The sequence below is a fragment of the Cariama cristata genome, unplaced genomic scaffold (genome assembly GCF_000690535.1).
Source record: "Cariama cristata isolate BGI_N322 unplaced genomic scaffold, ASM69053v1 scaffold11184, whole genome shotgun sequence".
Classification (NCBI taxonomy): Eukaryota; Metazoa; Chordata; class Aves; order Cariamiformes; family Cariamidae; genus Cariama; species Cariama cristata.
This window is the reverse complement of record NW_009613575.1, coordinates 23,907-44,539: the sequence shown is the minus strand read 5'-3', so window position 1 is coordinate 44,539 and position 20,633 is coordinate 23,907. Positions and strand designations below refer to the sequence as shown.

Sequence of the window (20,633 nt, the reverse complement as noted above, 5' to 3'; positions counted from 1 at the left end):
TTCACCACAGTGATAGTGAAATATATCATTGTGGTATGAAATACTGTATTTGTACTTATTGTCAAGGGCATATGGAGCTTACCTTTTAAATATAGCATTAAAGAAATAAAACAGTAAACCAAATTGCAGAAAGACAATATTTAGGTGAGCGCAGAAACTGAGATGAATTTCAGACTATTTTCTTGAATGTGCTCTTTATGAAGATGACGAATTTTCTCCCAAAGAGATCAGCTGGATGAGTTAAGAATGCATTTCTGTGTCAAACTTCTGTGATTTGTAGCTTCGTACTGATGAAAGCTTGGTTTTTGTCGTTCTGTGTCCTTTCTCTCTGCCATGAAATGCATATCCCTTTCTGCAGATGAATTGGATGAGGCATTCACAGAGCTGAGTTTCCTTGTGAAGGCATACCTGGGTTTGGAGCCACCTGCAGGTTTTGATAGCATTCAAGACTTGAATAGCAGAGCAGGAGCAGGTACAGTGTCTGGGCACATGTTACTACTGTTTTTATCAGTAGAGTATTCCTACTTATTTGTTGCAAGAATTGAAATCTGTGAATGGTGCAACCTGTGAGACTGCTTGTCTCTGAAACCTCCGCGTGCTTCTCTGTAATGGGTTTCCTGGGCCGATTCCTCCCTGGGATCTGAATCTTTAATGCAGATCTTCCCAGGTACTTTACATCACTGTGAGCCCTGAGGCAATAACATGCAGAAAGTGAGTTGCCTGACTCTTCTGAGGATGCTTGTGGGCTGAGGACCTCCCATTCATTCCAGATCAATCACAAGCGAGATACGCATCCGTGGCTGAAAGCTTTGTGCCTATCAAATTGTTGAGCAACAAGAAAATGGCATGGCACTAAGACCTTACTTTGCTCTCTTCCCCAGGATAGCGAGAAGCCCAGAGATATATGAAAACCAAGATAGTAAGATGAGTGAAGGCAACTTACAAATTTAATCCAAGTGCTTTTGGGGCTACCCACTTGCAGGGCAAAGCCAAATGGTCGGTAGTGTGTTTAAGAGAAGCCTTTTAGCACTTGAATGACTGAGGCTGGAGCCTCATGATCACTTCCAGCCTGTCCGAGTGCATGCGGCTGCAAAAAGTGGTCTTGCCCAATTTACCTCTCCTGCCTACGCAGTTCTAGTTTCCCCCTTGGTCTCGTTCCCCTGATTGTGCAGTCATGTGTAATCTGGATCAGGGAATGGCTCCATCCAAAAACTAACCTAGGGAAAAAAAACCACCAACTTTCAGACAGGTCAACTCCTTGATCAAACTCATTATGCAGCTATAGAATTGGCTTAAGGAGGGAAGGGTGCAAGAGAAGAGCTTTATGGCTGCTGTGAAGGAAGAAAGGAGGACTACTCTTGTCAGAGGCAGCATAACTAAGATTAGCTTAACATAGTGTGAGAACTCAGCTGTAACCCTTGAATTTATTCCAGACAGGGCAAGTTACCAGCTGGGATGAAAGCAGAATATGATCTCTAAAATACTGGAGAAAAAGAAACAGACATTACGGTAGTAAGATGTGGTGCAACATGGACTAACAAGAAGCTCATTTATGTGAACTCTTTCTTCTAACTCCAAGAACCTCCATGGTTTATGGCTGCCTTAGTTAGATCCGTTGCAACAGGAAAGTTAGTTTCCTAAAACAGAGCCAATATTCATGACCTTCTGTGTGGCTCAGAAGACTGCAAATAAAAGTAGCTGAAGGAAGGGCAAAAATGTCTGAAAATGTTAATGAAGGATAGTGTAAAATTCATCAGTTCATCATTTCAAGTAATTTCGTATCCTGAAAGAATTAATAAATACTGATTTCCCAGTGGACAAGAGAAAATCTTCTACACAAGTTGTGGCATTTCGGTGCTACAGCAGTGAGGACCTTTCTGAAGAATCTTATTTAATCTTAAACTATGTAGATTTTATTTTCATTTCCAGAGCTTACACATTTGTTTGAAGTGAGAAAGAAGACTTCCTTGCCTTATTTACTATAATATTGTTACTTATTTGTCTTAAAAACACTGGAGACATTTTGTCCTGAGAGGCAACAAAACCCACCAAACCCTAGAATCATAGAATCACAGAATGGTTTGGGTTGGAAGGGACCTTAAAGCCCATCCAGTTCCAATCCCCCTGCCATGGGCAGGGACACCTTCCACCAGACCAGGTTGCTCAAAGCCCCATCCAACCTGGCTCTAACTAGATTATCAGGAAAAAAGAAAAAGGTGGGGGATTAAAGATAAAGGGTTTTTACATAATCATGGTATTTTTGAAGATATATAGGTATGTATCTAAAGTTCCTTTAAAGGACTTTGTTTGTATTCCTCAGCAGTTCTGAGTTCTTTCAGTGAGAGACTTGTCACTACTTACAGAAACTTCATTAATAGTACTAGGTTTTGGTAATTCTGCTGTCCATAAAGTAACTTTTAAATTTACTATGCACCATTAAATTCATTTAGAGCTTCATTTATAGGTGTTTAAATAAATTTAACTATCCTATTTCTAGAGATCATCTCCTCTTATGGACTGTGTGAAATAATTTATTTCAAAAAACTTGCCCCAAGGTTGTCTTTAATATGGACATTTTTAGTAAGATAGTAGCAGGGAGAAGATTGGTTGTGTGAGATTATGATAGGTTGTTAATTCTTTTTTTAATGAACTGCTGTGCAAGATCTTTTGCTTGTGTATAGAGTAAAAAAACTAGGAGAAAATAGATAAGTTCTTCTTTTAAAAAAACTTTTTATAGCAGAAGTATAATGCATTTCAGAGCTGATAACGCTTTGAGCTTGCATTAGTATCTTTCATCCACAGAACTCAATACTTTACAACTATTAATTATATCTCACAGCGGTCCTGTGGAGTATGTGTTACTATTTGTATTTTACAAATGAGGAAAGGGGCATTTACGTCAAAGACTGATTATTTATGATGGTGGGCACCAGAAATCCCACTAAAGTTTTGGCAGTGTGAAGCTCTGCACCTCTGAAGGTTAGGCTCTATACTTACTCAGCATTGAAGTGAGTCGTTGACTGTGCCTGAAACAGAACCCACCAATCTCAAATCTCATCCCCTCTGTCCTGACCACCAGATCTTCTGGCAGCTACAAACCAGCAGTATATAATGGTTATGTTGAAAGTCATCTGAAGACCATGAAACTTTTTTATAAAGGCATATACTATGAAAAATAATGATATTTAGTATATGAACATGTGTGTGGATGGGATGACTCTTTACCTTTCATCCACCACCTTTGTATGTGACTTCTTAGGTTGTGAGCTCTTGTGCTTTGATATGACACACAATACAATTACACCTTTCTTATGATCAGATTTCCGCAGACTACCGTGTACCAATATTTATAAGAATTTTCCTATGGCTTAACTTAATATTTAGATACCATTTTATAGACAGAATAACTTCCAGTTTACAGTGTTTTTTTTCAAATTGGAAATTTATTTTTTTTAAAAAGTGAGTTAGTTGTGTCTTCAGCTTTCTGGCTCAGGTTCATGCTTGATTCCTTGCAATACAGCAGTGGTGCAAGTCTTTGGATTTCTGTTCATAGAAATTCAGATAAATAACAGAAGAAAAGGCGCTGCGCTCCAACTCCCCATCACATTCTAAGAGCTCTGAGAAGGTTAAAACTTCTAAGTAGGTAGACTGTAATTAGCTTAGAGATCATAACAATGGTGGGTATCAGAGCATCCATAACAAAATAAGCTCCTTTACACACAGTTAAGCATCTCTTCCTAGTCCATTTATGTAGGGGTGTTTTTTTTAGATTTTTCATAACTTTCATTTGCCCGAGTATTCGGGGGGGTGGGGGGGTGGTGTAAATTGGTGAAGTACTTGGAAAGTTCAAAAGCTTTTTGAGAACTGCGTAGCTTATAGCCTTTATAACTTTCACAGTTATCTTTTGCGAATCTGGAATTGCACCAAAAGCCCGCTGACAATAGTTGCGAGCGACTAGTTTCTTTCTGCTTACTGCAAGCAAAGTGGTGGTCAGAATATTTTTGTTGAGGAGTGTCTTTTCCACACTAGGTTCAACAATTCGGCTCTTACAAGAGCAAAGATTGTCCTCCGGCGGAGTAATTACTGGAACTACTCGGTCTTCATCTGTCAATGAGTTCTTCGATTCTTCTGCCAAAAACTATCCAGGAGGCATCTCAGACAAACTTGCAGCACAACCAGGCTCTGTGGTAAGGAGCATGTGCCCTAACCTTAGACAGAAATGATAAGTTGTATGCAAAAAATGACGCGTTAGTCAGACCTTTCTTTCTTCAGAGAAAGTTGACTCCTGTTTGGTGGCCGTCTTTTGTTTCAACAATATTTACTAGCTCCCCAGGGCTAAAGGCAGATTGATGAGAACGAGGCGGGTCAACTCAGATGGGAGGACAAGCTGTCGTTTCTGCTCAGATTTACACCAGAATAAATCTGTTGATCCTAACTGATTCCATCCAATTGTGTACTGGTGTAAGGGAGGTGCGTATCATCTCTCAGTTCTACAAGAAGATATGAAATATCCTATTCAGTGGAAATAGTTAGATGCAGTTAACAGAACAATGAAGATTACTTATGAACGCCATCCTCTGGCAGTGGAAAAACTCATTTAGGCGAGCCTTTCAGAGTCTATGCTAGTGATAACTGCCAGAGATCACATTTAAGCACATTTTTCACCTGCTTTTACTTTTTCAATCACCAGATTCAACAATGTGCTTGGATTTCAAATAACCTCTTGCAACTTCAGCTTCATCTCTCTTTCTTTTTTTACTTCTCCTTAATAGTCCTTTCCCTAAAGGCATTCATTCTCCTTGCAGGCAGTGGGGGAGTTGAGGCTATGAAGCAGATGTGTCTAATGCTCTTTTTATACGACAACGACAGGAGAAAGAGAAAAAGAAAAATGAAAGCTTTAAACGTTGTTCCATTCCAGGGTTATGATGTCATTATGATGAATGATGGCTTGGCAGGCATGACTTGCTGTACAATTTTCCTACTATCTCTGTATTTATAACCACCTCTGATGTTTAGAATTAGTGCTGTAGATGGAGCAAAGTAACAGCCCCCCCTGCCCGCGTTTCCCAGGCTTTTAAAAAAGGATCTCTTAGGTGTGAAGAAAGGTGTGATTGTAAAATGGCTGACATAAATAGGGAACCTCCCATCTTTCAGTTTTCTGAAATGAAATGCCTCTTTTCAAGCCACGTAGCATTCAAAAAATGGCACAACTATTGTTCATTTTCATGTTTCTTTCATCCAAAGGTTTTTTAGTTTAACATGAGAGAGAAGCCAGAATATTTCTTACCTTGGTGGCACTCTGCCATTGCTCCTACCCCAGCAATTTATTTTTCTCACTTTTTATTTAATCTTTTTTTTATTTTTATTTTGAAAGTTTACATTTTGTCAAGTCAGGGAGAAGTGGTTTATGATAAAGGAGGCTATCATTTACTTTGGGTTTAACTTACTTAGTGGCCGCAAGGCTCTCTTTCTTATTAGTCTCCTTGTTCAGTGCTGGCAATGCCTTTTTGTTATTTACTGCACTAAGTTTCCAATGTATTTTTACAGGCAGAGGAAGCTTTACAGCATCAGCTGAAGTGTCAACATAGTAAAGCGTTCAAGGTGAAACACAGGTGCCTCTTAGGCCATATTTAATGAGAAGAATATAAATATGACTGTGGCCTTAAAGTAAAATTTCTTCTAAACTGTTACATTTGGGACTGCAAATTATTTTTGTGCTTTTTGGCACCCAAATAATGTACAGTCACTGCAGTAACCGCATTCCACTCCCGTCATGTAGAACTGGAAAATAAAAAATATGAAGAAATCAATGTGAATTATCCACAAGCAAAATAAGAAGCAGAATCTGCAGCTGAAGGAAAGATAGTAGATCTGATTCCTTGCAGCCTTATCCCTTGTGAGGATGCCAACCCTGCACTGACTTTGTATGGCTGTAATTAACTATACAAGGGATGAACAGAAAGGTATCTACCTGTAATCCACATAGAAAAAAAGGTCAGAATTATACCTTTACCCAAAGAAAGCAAAACAAAACACAAGCTCAGTGAGCATCTAAGCAGAGCCTTACTTAGCATAAATAGTGAAGGAATTCACAATAGCCATAATGTGAGCATTCAGCAGATTAACTATATTCTCTTTCATTGCTCATGCCATGACGAAACACCTGTTACAGATATGTGATTTCGCTATTAAATTGATAAATATCAACGGCTATCCGTTGATAACAAAGCAGGATTTAATACCTTTGCTCTGTGATTTACTTTTTTTTAGCACACTGTAGTGCTGCGTTTGTCTGACCTGAGAAATTACGTTGTCCTACAGCACATGTTAATTAACACTCCCTTAAAACTCGGGACTACATTTTCCAGTCTGCTGAGATCATAATGTGTTCATTGTACAAAGTCATTTTAACTAACTGAAATTTGCAAAAGGTAATTCCTTCTTTGAAGGGGGAATATTGGTTGATACAGAGTTGGTGAGGCTGGTTTTCTGCATTGCTGGAGCAAGGAGACAGTTTAAGACGTAGAGGAGGCAAATTCTTCTGTATTCAGTCCCTTGCTGGTGGACAGAAGTTTAAGACAACAGCATAGCAAGGATTATCCCTGCTCTAATACATTGGGAGGTTGGGATGCATTGAAAGCAGTTCTCTGCAGATATTCCTTCCTGCTACAGCCCGGCACATTTTGACTACTACGAAGAAATGGAGCTTCACTGGAGATGAAAATCTTAATTTTTCAAAGCCAGCAAGATTTCAGACCAAAATTTGGCTTGTATAGATCGGTGAATCACATTTAGCACCTTGCTATTTATAACATAGCTCTGCTATTTTCCCAGAATATATAAATGCATGCACTCTAGAGTCTTAGCAAAAGAGAGGAATATCACAGCCAATTAAGTTACCATATATACTTTTAAGTTGCTGTATAAAGCTGGTCATATTTCTTTATCAGGAAGAAGCTTCTCTCCGAAGATGTTTTTCTGCAGCACGTCAGGCTCTGTCAGGGAAGGCACCTAGCGCGTATGTCCAGCTGTTCCAAAGGTAACGTAGAGTGGTTTCAGCCAAGTTCTTTGCAATAAAGTGAAAAATGCCTGTTTAAGATTTCTTCCCCACTTCTCTTAAAGATGAATGATTAGAAACTGTCAGGGATTGCAAATCTCATAGACAACTCTCCTTTCTATCACTTTTAAATCTAGCCCTACAAATATATCACACACTGCCTGTCTTTTGATTTGGGAGTGCAGCAGACCCGAAATGTATATCGAAAATGTATGAGGCAGAGCCATCCACAAGTACCTTGTCTAAAACTATGAAATTATTATATGTGTCTTCTCTGAGAGAGCAGAAAAGGATCATTTTTCTGGCAGCTCACAGTCTCCGGCATGTTTTTTAGCACAACTAGTAATTAGTGTTGGAAAGTCACAGCCACGATCAGCACAAGGTTGTTTGCTGCTGTATATCTTCTGTGGACATCTCTGTTTAAAGTAGAATTTCTGAAAGCTGATTCCACTTCCTAATCATTTTTTTTTTAATTTTTTTTTTTTTTTTAGAAAATGGATCCTATCTTGTCTGTCTTCCTTCTTCTTCCTCATAGTCACAGCCCTGCAAAAATGGTGTTAAGAGTCTATGAATCTCAATGTGCCTTCTTTGATTGATTTTTTTTTTCATTCCTGCCTTCCCTTGGTGTAAATCTTCCTAATCTGAATTCTTCTTCGCTTGCTTTACCTACCTGCCATGAAAAGGCTCATAGTGTTGACATTTAAGGTAACACATAGGCCTCTAAACCAGCAATCATGAGAAGGAATAGAAAAGTTCACACCTTTCAGCTCATTTCAGGCCTGTACAAATGCAATCACCAATTGTACATAGCAGATGTGTTGATGAAAATCATTCCAATGACAAAGTCTGGAGATTGACTCTTTAAAGGAAAAAAAAAAAAAGAAAGAAAGGAAAAAATCCTACTGAATTAAACTGTCTCTAGGAAACCAATGTATGAAGCTTACAGGCAGAGATGCATAATTATGATGTGTTTTCCTAATCTTTACTTAAAGAAAAGTTTTTTTAAGTAGCTGATTCGTCCATTTTAAATTATGTTGAAATGAGAAGGAAAATGGAAATCAGTGTTTTCTTTTGCAGGATGTTTTGGGTTTGATTTAGTGGTGCGGTGTGAACTGTTCATGTGAGTCTGCCTCAGTTTTTTGCTCTCTGCTCCCTTTATTCCACAATACTCATTCGTTGGAAGCTGATTTTGAAGTTAAGTATGAGACTGCTTTGGCAGAGCTGTCAGGCAGGTGAAAGAAAATCCTGTCACCCGCAATCAGCATTTGCAATTACCAGGCCTCAAGGGATAGATGCGCTCAGCAGAATTGGAGGCAAGAGTAGACAACACCCCATTCCATGCAAGAAGTTAAGTCAAGAGGTGCCATAAATATAAATGTTATAAAATGGTTGAAATTCTGAGAAAGAATCTGAATCCTGGAATGTAGCAATTAGACAGCGGAGAACCTGGTAGGTCATGTAGTCCAGTCTAATATTTAGTGCATGATTGTTCTATTGAGCACGTTTGTTTATACGGAATTGAATCAAGTTTTAAATACCCATCAGAGAGGGGCTTTCACCTTGGAAAAGCTCACCTAGGGTTTGATGGATCTTTCTTTGGATATATAACTATAGACCTGGGTCATGAGTAGCTTAAAAGGTCATTGCATGTCATCTTAGCTGCAGTAACCGTCTTTGTGCACACTCTTAGCCCATTGGAAATGTAAGGTGATGAGGCTTTCTTTAGCTTTTGTCAAGAGCTAAGCAAGGAATTTGTATACAGATTGTGTGGCTCAGGTAACACATGGTAATTCATTATTTCATTATTTGTAGTAATATTAGCAGCAGCATCCAAATAATTTTGAGGTAGTTAGACTGTTATCTTGTTTTATACCTTTCCATGGTTCTTATTTAAACTATATATATAGTAATGTCTTTTCATCTTTGTAACTCTATGCTCAGTAAATTCAGTAGTGTTACTATAAACTCTCTCTAATTTGTAAATCGACTCTCAAAATTGACCAGTCCAGAGTATTTCAGGTGTCCCTATAACAAGTGCTGACAAAGAAGACGCTATAGCCTGCATTTCAGGCACAATACTCATTGTCTCCACATAAGTTGCTCAAAAATTACACGAATCTTGTCATGGAACATATTGCATTAGAAATTCAGGTTAGACATCTCATCTCATTGTTATGTCTAGATCCATCTCAGCTTTAGTACTTCCCAGATTTTTCTCTCCTATGGAATATCCATGCTTTAAGTTATTTTCTTTCAAGCTGTATTTTATTTGGAGGATTTTACTTGGCTACATAAATAGGATAGGCCATGCCTGTTCAGAATCCAGTTCTAAAAAAACTCTTGCTGTCTATTCTTGCTTTAATCTTATCAGCTTTGTTCTGATGAATTTTTATTTAGAATATGATACACCTTTTCTTTATTTTCATTGTCAGCAGAACTGCATAAATGTACTTCATCCATTTAATCAGTCTGCTGTTCATGTAAAAAACATGATTTCTTTCACTGGTAACGCATCTGGCCTTATACAGGGTTTTAGCTGATGAATCTTGATGTAGTAAGCTTGCTGCCATAGCACTCCTCACTGGGGAATACTACTCCTCTAGAGGAGTGAAGAGAAAAGGATATGCACCCCTTCTTCAGTTACTCCATTGTGAAGCCTCATTTTTATCCTGAACTTCCAGTGGAGTTTGAATGGACTCCTTGACTTGACCTTGAATTGAAGGTATGGACTTGTGACTGGGAGAAGCAAGGATGCCTTTGTTGTTCAGTCTCTTCTACCCCTGGGGAGATGACACCTTGGAGCAAAGTGGGGGAGATAGAGAGAAGGAAGTTCATTAAAGCAGATCAACGTGAAATTGTATTGGGAAATACAAGAGGAAGATCCGTGCTTGCCATGCTCGATGGAGTTGGTATAGAATGAAACTTTGTTCTGAGGGCATTGCAGGTAACGTGAAGCAAAATAAGACAAGTACTTTAAAAAGTAGGGGATTATAATTTCAAAACAACAAATCTGTGAAATATGCAGGTAATTGATTATGTGTATATTTTTAGCACATAGAAATACTGATATGATTAGGTAGAAGTTTCTACAATGTCTTGCTTGAATTGAAGATTATTTTTTTTTAGCTGTTGGACTGGATTTTAATTGTGCAAACTATATGAGTAACTCTATTAAAGCGGCGTTTTATTTGAGGATTTGTATCCTGATTTCTGTGGTTGAAAAGGGCAAAGTAGACTTTTTTTGTGTCCAGACATTTTTTTGTCACGTGATGAGGAAGAATTCGGTAACTTGAGCATTTCTTCAGCGGCAGTGCTGGCTCACATGCACCTGCCCCTTCCTTTTCTTCCACTGCCCACTCTGTGCTGCCTCCGGCTCCAGTGTCGTACAGCTTCGTGATGAATTGGATACAGGTACAGATCCGGTTTTGCCAAACAAAAAGGTTGGCTTTTTCAGCCAGATGGGTTTCCCTCGCTCTCTGAAGAACCACTTGTGCTGGCATCATGCTGAGAGAGGATGGGAGTATAAATAGGTGGCTGTGGACCAGAAATGGTAGAGGGCAGTGGCAGCTCAGCTTCCTTTTGAGCAGCGCTGCCACAGAGAATGAGAACCCTACTTCAGTTAGGAGTGAATCTAAATTCTATGAAATGTATGAAGCTGGTGCCAAAAATGATGTATGGAAAAAAGTTCCTAAAGTACTAGATGTTTTGAATTTCTTGTGTATCTCTAAACATTAAAAGATTCTTTAATGCTTAATCTCATAGTTACACGTTTTAATCCAAACTGAAATATATTGCTCAATTTTCCTGAGTATGTGTTAGAAAATTTTAAAAGTGGTGTCACAAAAGAATCTAACCTATTTTATTTATTGCAACCCTGCAGGGTTATCTACATACATTTAGATTCTTAAATCCAAATTACTGAAAACTTGGCCTCTTTACTTTTTGCCTGGGGCTGTGTGCAGGTGTAATTAAAGTCATTTTGATGTCTCATTGCCTAATATAATGTATGGGCAACGTTCGGTGGTTTGCTCTGAATAATTTCACTAGTTATCTGTGTGTTTGAGGGTAATAAATAAGGGGCTGGGTTGAAGTCTCATTCAAGATCAGGCCTTCAGCTAATGATTAACTTCTTGATTTTGTCTAAATGTTGCTGAAAGAACTGAAGTAAGCAAGAGCAGGCATTACCGAGAGGAAAATTTATAACATGCAGTCTTGCTTTTCTGACTTGGAAGAAATTCGTACACTTTAGAGTTTCACTGGAGCTCCTTGCCAGAATTGGAAAAGAGGAGGTCCGTGGTCTACCTGTGGTTGAGACATTCTCTTCAGGTTGGATTTGCTTGCTGCGAGCGTAAGATTTGCCCACATGTGGCTGCATGCATGTCTTGCAGACCCTTTTGTCTAGTTGACCTCTGACTTCAACATAATTTTGCTTTTCAGTTTTATTTCTACGCCCCTCTTAATGACAAAACCAGGACATTGTTCTGAACTACATGGATATGCCTTTTCGCAGGTTGCTATTTAACTTCTCCGGATTTTCTTTTTTTTTTTTTTATTTTTTATTTTTTTTTATTTTGAGCTGAGACATTCTGGTGCAATTTGAATTATACCCACAGCCTAAACACAGTATAACGACAGTACAAAAACTTGAGAGGCAATGTAAAGAAGACACTTAATGCAGAGATAGAAGGTGAAAACCATCTCTATCACACCTTTAAAAATGCACGTTTTTCTGAGCTGTCAGGCATGTTGTTTCAAGTTTATCAACTGAACTGTAGTTTCTGGGAGTGGGTTGTGGATTCTGAGTGCAGACCTTTGCTCCGGGAAGCTGAGTCCGTTTTCCTGTGGTGACCCAGTCCTTGGAGGGTTGGCCTTCAACCCTGCCTTCAGATTTCTGCTTTAACCTCCCTTGTCAGACTCTGCACTCTGTGCTGTATACCGAACAGACTTCTTTGCCGACAGATTTTCTTATTTTCTTTTTTTTTTTTTTTTTTTTTTTTAATTATTTCTATTTCCATGATGTGGATTTACAAGAAATGATTTCTGAGAGCAGTCAGCTCTGGGGGCCGTTAATGGAATCAGGCCCTTTCTCCTATGTAATTGGTTCAGATTTTGATCTGAGGCGATAACGAACAAACACCGTTACCAGCAGGCAGTTCCTTGACAGTGAAACAATAACAGCCTGAGGCCTTACACTAGGGAGGCTTTATTTATAAGGTATTAAGAAGAAGAAGAACCTAAAGAAAGGGAAATTTAAAGATGAAGAGTAGAAAAACCTTGCTTGAAATGCACAGTGTGTTGGGCTAGGGACTGATTTCTCAGGAGGAGTGGGGAAAGCCTCATCACTGAAGCACCAGAAGACCCACGGGAGGAACAGACCTGCTTCGACGAGATGAGGAGGCGTGAAGACAGTTTGAGATTCCAGCCTCTCTGTTTCCTATGGGAAAGTGGCAGTGGTATACTTGTTGCTTTAATGGCCTATAGGCACGATTAAGGGCTTGATGAAGAATTTAACAGTTTGGGTTTTTTTTCCCAACTGTAGCAATGAGTCTTCAGAGAGGATATTAAGCCTCCTTAAAAACCTAGCTTCTCCCATGGAAGGAGCATCCAGCAGTTGCTACTGCAGTTAAAAATGTTCTTGACAAACTAGAAAACCAGAAAATGGCACACACAAAAGTTACGTAGGCTCATTGCTCTTAAAAATAAGCAGATTCCTTCAGAGTTCAGTTGAGGTGTGTCAGTGGGTTGGTTCTGATATAGGCGGTAGATGTATGGAATCTTCCAAGAATTTTAATTTTAAATTCAGCATGTCATTAAGTATGTCTCATGTTTGGCACTCTTCAGTGCTGCTTCTCTTTGGTTTTAGCTCTGTGGTTCGAGTCTATAAATAAAGTGGTGTCAACACTGCAATTACCAGGAATGCTTTTTTTTTAGGTGTTATGCATGGCAGTGAAGATGAAGCTTCTCACCTTGTGAGTTAGTCACGAGGGGTGGGATTAATCTCACCTGATTTTGGGTGTCTTTAATAAAAATGGCTCTATCTGAACAAGTTGCCCTACACTGATCTGTCTCAGTGGAGCGTGTTTCATCCAACCTGCTTTACATTTCCACTTAAGCTTGTGTTTATTCAGACTGTGGCTGCGACGGTTCCTCTCTGTTGGCTATAAACAGAGCCTGAATTACTACCCCCAACTGGTTATTGCTGCTTCTCTCCCACTGGAGATAACACTCCCCTCCGTCTGAACAGGTCTTGTGGACTCACTAAGCACTAATTATGTTATCGCAGTATATAAATGCATGTAACAAGGACTTTATTTTCTTTTTGTATCGTTTCAGGGACTTGGCATTCACTCCTGCACCAGTCAGCTCCTGTCAACAATTACTGGAACCAGTAACACATCCTCCTCTACTCTCAGATGGAAGGAACGTCACCCAAGACCAGAGCTTCCCCCTGCCTAACCCAGAGAGCCGGTGAGTTCCGTTTCTGAGACAGCAGATCATCCCTGGGTGGAATGAAGGTTAATGCTGCAACGTGCAAGATCTAAAACTGTTTCCCAAGCTAATGCAGTTGTCTCATCTGTTACGTCAACGGCCTTATTAAACATGTGTCGCTGCAGCATAAAACAAAGTCTTGTCATTCGTGGGAATGGTTTCAATTTAGACACCATAATTCACATGCACAGAAAGGGAATTTCAAGAGCTTTCTATCAAGAGGATGTCTGAAGGAAAAATGATGCCGAAAAAAACTTGCTACAGATATAGAAAAAAACAGAACTTGAGTGGTAAATATGTTTTTTAAACAAATTTACCAGGTATTGCTATCAGAATTATTTCTCATTCTCTCTTTAGAGGATTACCATAGTTACTGTTGAATACCATTTGAGAGGACCTGGGTGATATCATGATCTTCAAAATTGTATCTCATCCATGATAATAGCAGACCCCATCAGGATACTGAGCTCTGCAGTACCTTTGGCTTCTCTTACCATCGGAGGCATTGCTGCTGTGCTTTGTATCCTGTCCAGCATCTCTGCTCGTGAGTGACGAACATCCTCATTCATTTGTACCACAGCTAAACAGACCCTGAGGTACAGGAGAGAGACAACTCCTATCTCATTTAAAGCTTGTAGAGAGGTGAGGGCAGGAGATTTGCAGAGGCTACATCTTCAGTATCTTTTAGGCCTTCAGCTGCAAAGCGGGCTGTATATCCCTGACTTGCTCTGCGGGTCCACATCGCCTCGTACAAGATGGCTGTGACTTACTCTGACGACCCTGTTTCATAAGTACGGCTGAGCTCTGGCTGCCAACAAGCCTGTCTGCTGGTGCGGCAAGTGACATTGCGGCCTTTCTATGCGGTATCCTGGATAAGGTGTTGGTTTTTTCCCCTCTTCTGGCCATTTGTTGTAATCTCATGCCCAGATGGGACAGACAGAAGTGGCCGGATGCCACACAGTATGACCTAGCGAAGCAGAACACGCCAGATCCCTCATCCATACTAGGAAATAGGTGTGTGCTTGTAGCCGTGCTCTACTTGCCCTTTGGAACCTGCTACAACGCTCAGCTGAAAACTGCAACTTAGAGTGAGCTGATGTCTATGCCGTATGGCTGTTGGTAAACTTGAATTTAATCGTGGGTTCAATCCCATATCTGATCTCTTGTTCTCATTCCATCCAAACCAAGGTACCTTGCCTGCTATATTTAAACATACCACACCATGTATTTTTCACCTACGTGTTTTCACATCTTTTAAAAACCACTGTTAAAATAACCTCCTAAACACACATTAGGCAGCTTTTCACATTAAGTCAGACCGATGAGGAATGCTGAGCATCTTTATAAGATTTCAACCCATTCACTTTATTTCTCATCTGTTAAGCAGAATTCTTAGCTAAACTTGCTGTGGCAAAAAAATCTGTGTTCCTTTTATATCCTAGAGAGACTGCCGGTACCCTCTATGATGTGATGTACTACCTGCCACTGTGATTACAAGTAGTTAATTAGCATGCTGTAAAAAGGTTGAAACCGTAGGCCTCTGCAGATTCATTTGTCCTGAGTGTTTGTGCCACAGTGGAGTGTGCCGAGGGGGAACAGCGTGAGCCTAAGAGAGAAAGGGAGTGCATAATAGGTTGCTGAGGGATTATGCATCATCTGTCCTTACCAGTAAGAGGCAAGACCCATAACTCAACTGAGTGTGAAGCTATGATGAGTTGTAAAGGTCTTACCCTTCGCATATGGGAATAAATATGTCTTTCCACTCCACCACATTTTGGTGTTTTGATTTTAGCAGTGTTTTCATTTAGCACTGTTAATAACACAGTGGAAAAACAACTGTGAGGGGAGAAAAAGCAAACTGCTAATCTGATTCATTTTCTGTGCATGCATCATGGCCTACAGCAAAATTGTATAGAGTCATGTTGTCAAATCTTTTTGCAAGGGGAATATGGAAAGTTTGGAAGAAATTTGCTTATAGGCGTGATTGATGGAAACGCTGTTGTGTGGATGCATTTGAAATATTGGTGAGAAAAACCCCACATTTCTGAAGTATTGTAGTACAGCCTGTAGTGATTTTGTTTGAATATTAAGGTGGTTTAATACTTTATTTTTCTTTCTCTCCAATTTTATGCTTTCAACATTTGGAATGGAAGAAAGAGTAAACTAAAAAAAGCCATCAAAGGGTAAGAGCATGAAGGATTGACCTCCAGCCACAGCCAATGAAGGAAATATGTTTTCCAAGATCAAGGACTGCAGAGTAGTCTGATATCTCACTGGGCCACACTGTGGCCAGGTCCCAAATTTTTGGCATTATTTCTCAAATCTGGCCGTTTTTATTTAAGCTGGAGCTGTGGTGGAAATGGCATCATTATTCTTCAGGTCACTAACACTTGCTGGATTCAAGTCCTGCAGTTGTTCCATTACTTCTGCTCTACAAGTAAAATAGATGATCCGGATTGCATTTACTCAAGAGTGAAAATTAAAGGTTTTATTTGGACATCTGCCCACTGACCTCCTGGACAGTTTCTAATTACTTCCATGGCTTCTTTTCATTGCTAAGACCGTAGCCATGCTCTTCCCCTTGGAAGTAACCTATGATGACCTAGTCTTTCCTGATTTCACAAAAAAAAACCACCGTGCCAGTTGCCAGGGATTTTTGAAGTCCTGTGCTGGAGGCTGAACACGTGAAAGTGTGGATATTTTTTTGCCCGAGGTTCCATGTGTTTTCACTCACAGGGTTAAACAATTTATCATTGCCTTTGGTGAATGGCAGCCCTTTAGGGCAATATATCTTACAACCGTGCTTTAAAGGACTGCTACTCATCACAGGCAATGATAAATTCTTTAGGGTCCTATCTGCTGTATTTCATTACTCACTTTTACCGGTAGTGGTGTTTGTAAGGATACTGAAACGATCTGGTTACAGCATAACAAGGAAAGGAGAAGAGAGGAGGGGCAAAATATAGTGAGTTGGAGAGTAGAAACTTAACTTCTTAATCTGTGACTAGACGTTCATTCTTTGCAAGTTTGAGGGTGAAGTAAGAACATCACCTACCATTGACCGGTGCGTTTAACAAGGAAGCGTCTCAAATATTTAATTGCACGCCCCCATTCCTGCCAAACACAATCAAATGAAAAATATACATCAATTGAAATATTATGACATCGTATGCAATGATATATGTTAGGGTCTGGCAGTACAGTGCAGCCATAATCTATAGCAGCCCAGTGCTTTACTCCTCAACTCATTACTAACGTATTTTGTATTTAGTGCACACAGAATCCATTTATCTCATTACTCCATGGGGTAATACTGGGTTTTTTTAAGCTTCCTATTTTTCATTTCTTTTCCATTTAGCTGACTGGGAAATTTTACTAGAGGGAAAACTTTAAAGTCAGGACACATGCCTGTTTCACCTATAATAGTTCTTTTTTCTGTGCTGAGGCTGTCAGGGAAGGACTGAAGATAGGTTATCCAAATTGATTTACAGCTCACCTGGCAAAAGCACAAAGGAGAGGTATGGTCTCAGCTCATCTGCCCCACTCCTCCCAGATACCTTGGACTTCTAGATGGCAGAGACCTCATAAGCTGTAGTTTTCCCACTTATCTTTGATAATATTCTCATCGAGTGGTTTTACAAGAAGCCTTAATTAAATTAAATGTTTCCTGTGACACTTGCACTAGAAAAGCCTGGGTTCCTACCTTCCCTTTACACCCTGCCAAGTGATATGTAAATTATTTCCCACAGTTTACCTTGTCTTCTGCCCTTTAAGAAGGGACAGCTGGGGAGAAAGGCAATGATAAGTTTTGTTGAACACCTGAGGATACTGGATTTTAACATAATACATTCATGTAGTTGCGGCTAGAGACCCAGAGAGGGTTAATTTTAACTATATATCTATTTTTAGCCTTTATTTGTACACGAATGTGTGACTATGTTCTCTAAAGCAAAAGCAGAAGTAGTCAGCCTTTTAGAAAGCGGAATAGATGTTGTTGAAGAGTCCAAGCTGCTGTTTATACTGAGCCCGGATTTACTATTCCTAATAATTTCTTATCCCTACCACAGTTATGTCTGATGCGTATTACAGGCAGCTAAAATGAGATTACAACTAGGGTTAAGCAGTTGGCTGGAGCATTCGGTGTTTGATGAGCATCCTTGGATGCAGTGGACCTCAGAGGAAGACGCCAGCACTCAGTACATTACAGGATATAATATTGCTTTACCTTGAAGACAAAGGCAAAATTCTCGTAGACTTCCACAGTACCTCTAGTGACAAGATAATTACCTGTTTCTTATGGGAGTACCACACTGTTTTACCTCATTATCCATGATCCCTTCTTCCTATTGTATGGATTTGTTAAAATACCACTGAAATACTTACTTTCTTTTCCCCAGAACACTGTAATCGCAGTACTCTCACAAGCTAAAATGCTCCTTGCAGGAATTACAGGATGAAATTCTTTTGGCCTGCGCCATGGGTAAGGTCAGAGTGGATAATCTTTGAACTTCCTCCCAGATTCATAAATCTATGAATCACCTTCTTCTCACCTAGACCAGAACAGTCCTTTCTGTATGAAGAGAGACATTATGAAATGTCTTAAGCAGTGCTCCAGAAATACATTATGATTTTGCATTAAATAGGTAGTTATTGACCTCCTCGTATCAATCAAGGGCTTTGCCTTACTTTTCTTGAAGTAAATTGATAGTATATAGATGGAAATGGGAAGCCTTTATCAGAATAAGTTTCACCATGGTTGCTATCATTGTCAGGGTCTCAAACCACTGAGGCTTTGACTTTGGCTAGATTTTCTGCAAGAGCCATAGCAGGTCAGAGATGCCTTGGGTACTATGCACTTGGAAATGGCTACTCATGGTTTGTGTTGTCACTGGGATACTACAGAAACGCTTCTTTTCAAGGCAATCCTTATTTTCTTTTACTCACCAAGAGGGAACACTGTTTGCAGTGCTGAACCACAGATTTGGAAACAAGGAGCTCCGAGTTCTGATCTCAGATGTGAAGCTGATGCACTGCGTGGCACGAACCTCTTTATTGCACCTGTCTGTGCGACTGATTAATTAAATCAATAAATGGAAATTAAGAGAGGTAGAGTTGCGTTTGCTAGCACTAGAAGTTTTAAGAGAATTGTAATGTGCGAAAAAGCTTTGTGTAACTGGTAAGTACCGGGATTTATTTCTGACTTTTGACTGAGTTGTGTGAGTACAACGTCAGTAATACTGTCAGACTTGGTGTGTATGCTTTTTTAATTGCTATTTTAAAGCATGAATCATTTCCCCCTCTCAGCTCCGGAGAATCTGGTCCTGCTAGTGGACGATTTCTAATCTCAGCTGGTGCACCTGCTGCTGAAGGTCTGCCGGTTCGGACCCCTGTTCCCCATGCTCGCCTTACTGAAAAAGCCAAAGCTGAGCACCAAGATCCAAGAGGAGCTGAAAATGGAGTGGACAGATTGAAAGGTTTGAACCATTTTCCAAAGTAGAACGGTTTTTCTCAGGGTGTGTATCTTAGTGCAATGATAACAGCTTTATTTGAGTGACAGGGCAGCTTCTTCATGCTTCTGGTAATGACACCAGCAGCAATGTTGTGATGTGGCAGAATCACCACAGTGTGAATGCAACGTATTCAATACAGCAGCTGTCTCTTGATGAACTTTTGGAGAAATTAAAAATAATGACTGCTTAGGCATAAAGTTACTCGAGGTAGAGCAGTCACTAAACTACTTGAAGATAATACTCTTCCCCCACCCCCCAAACCACTGGATTTTCAGCTGGAGATATGCTTTGTGGTAAATTTTGACTTTTCATTGAAATAAACACCCTCTTAATGCTTCTTCCCTTATTTATAATTTCTGCAGAGACTGAGCTCCCTAGTGACAATCTTCAGAGAAAGTACAGCAAGTCCAAGACCGGTTCTTCTCAGGCACCTCAGCTCATCAACTGGCCAGGCTCCCACTCCAAACCCGTCCTACCTCCAATCCCATCCGGGCAGAAGAGGACCAACCCTTGATGGCCACTACTAGCCAAGTCTTTGTCATGATTACATGGAATCTTTCTGTCTAACAGGAACACTGATTTTGATATATTTCTCTTCAACAAAGCAAAGTCTATCAAATGTTATTTCTAAATCCATTTATGATTAACTCTCCAAAAAAAGTTAGTTATTTATAACTTTATTAAAAAGTAATTTCTGTATTTCCCAAAGCTAAAAATTATTTCCCCAGGCACTCTCAGCTGGGAAATGGCGTAGATTTTTTCCTAACAGCCACATGACCTATCTTCCATTAATTTCTCTCTTTCCTCTCCCTCCTATATTATAGATTTAATTGAGCTGTGGAAGCATCAGGGCCTCTGATAATATTGTCTGTATTGTAGGACTAGTGAATTATTTTGAAGAGGGATTTTATGAAATGTTCAGAGTGAAGTTGGGAGTGGAAACTAGTTCCAAGTCTTTTTTTTAATAAAGTGTGTTTTTTTGAAGGGATGAGACATAATTCTTTGATTTGCATCTGTATTTAAACAACCTAGTAAGGAGTCATCAGAAAAAATTAGTACGATTATTGAGAACTAGCTGAAGCTGTAAGTAGTATGCGAAGAGTTGGTTTTCTGTATGTAGAGCAGAGCTCTGATAAGTAAATAAATCTCTTGAGTTAATGTTTTTCCTGATTAATTTTCATTACCACCTGCTTACAGAACAGATAGTGGGGACCTTTTGCCCAAGCAGCTTCCTCCGAGCAGGTTCAGATAAACTCCCGAGGAAGGGCATTTGCTATTCATATTACAACATGGGTCCTCAGAGGTCTTTGGGTGCGCAGAAGACGACATGAGTCACGGCCACAGTGTGGAGCCATGTCCATGGACGAGCTCTGGTTTACCTCACCACGCGTGTTCGCGATGCGGCCAAGGGGTTTTGTTGATTAAACAGGATGAACTGAACGAAGCAACACAGCTCACGGTAAGTAATGGATAGATTCCGATAGCCTGACCTTAAACTCCAGTGAAGCCTGCAAAACAACTCAGCTTTTTATTAAGTAGATTCCTTTCCATATAGCAGCTGGCTGTATCCTCAAACT

The 20,633-nt window shown here is 39.8% G+C and overlaps 1 protein-coding gene across 1 annotated transcript in view; it reads left to right on the top strand.

Annotated features, from left to right (window-relative positions):
- Nucleotides 1–19,570, top strand: part of LRGUK (leucine-rich repeats and guanylate kinase domain containing) — a gene marked incomplete at its 5' end in the record, with an annotated part of 44,857 nt that extends 25,287 nt beyond the window's left edge. Inside the window, 6 exons of the mRNA XM_009699083.1 lie at nt 359–472; nt 4,030–4,187; nt 6,951–7,039; nt 13,391–13,525; nt 18,851–19,020; nt 19,419–19,570. Of these exons, the coding sequence (XP_009697385.1) occupies nt 359–472; nt 4,030–4,187; nt 6,951–7,039; nt 13,391–13,525; nt 18,851–19,020; nt 19,419–19,570 (818 nt within the window). The remainder of the gene's footprint in view (nt 1–358; nt 473–4,029; nt 4,188–6,950; nt 7,040–13,390; nt 13,526–18,850; nt 19,021–19,418) is intronic.
- Between the last annotated feature and the right edge of the window lie 1,063 nt (nt 19,571–20,633).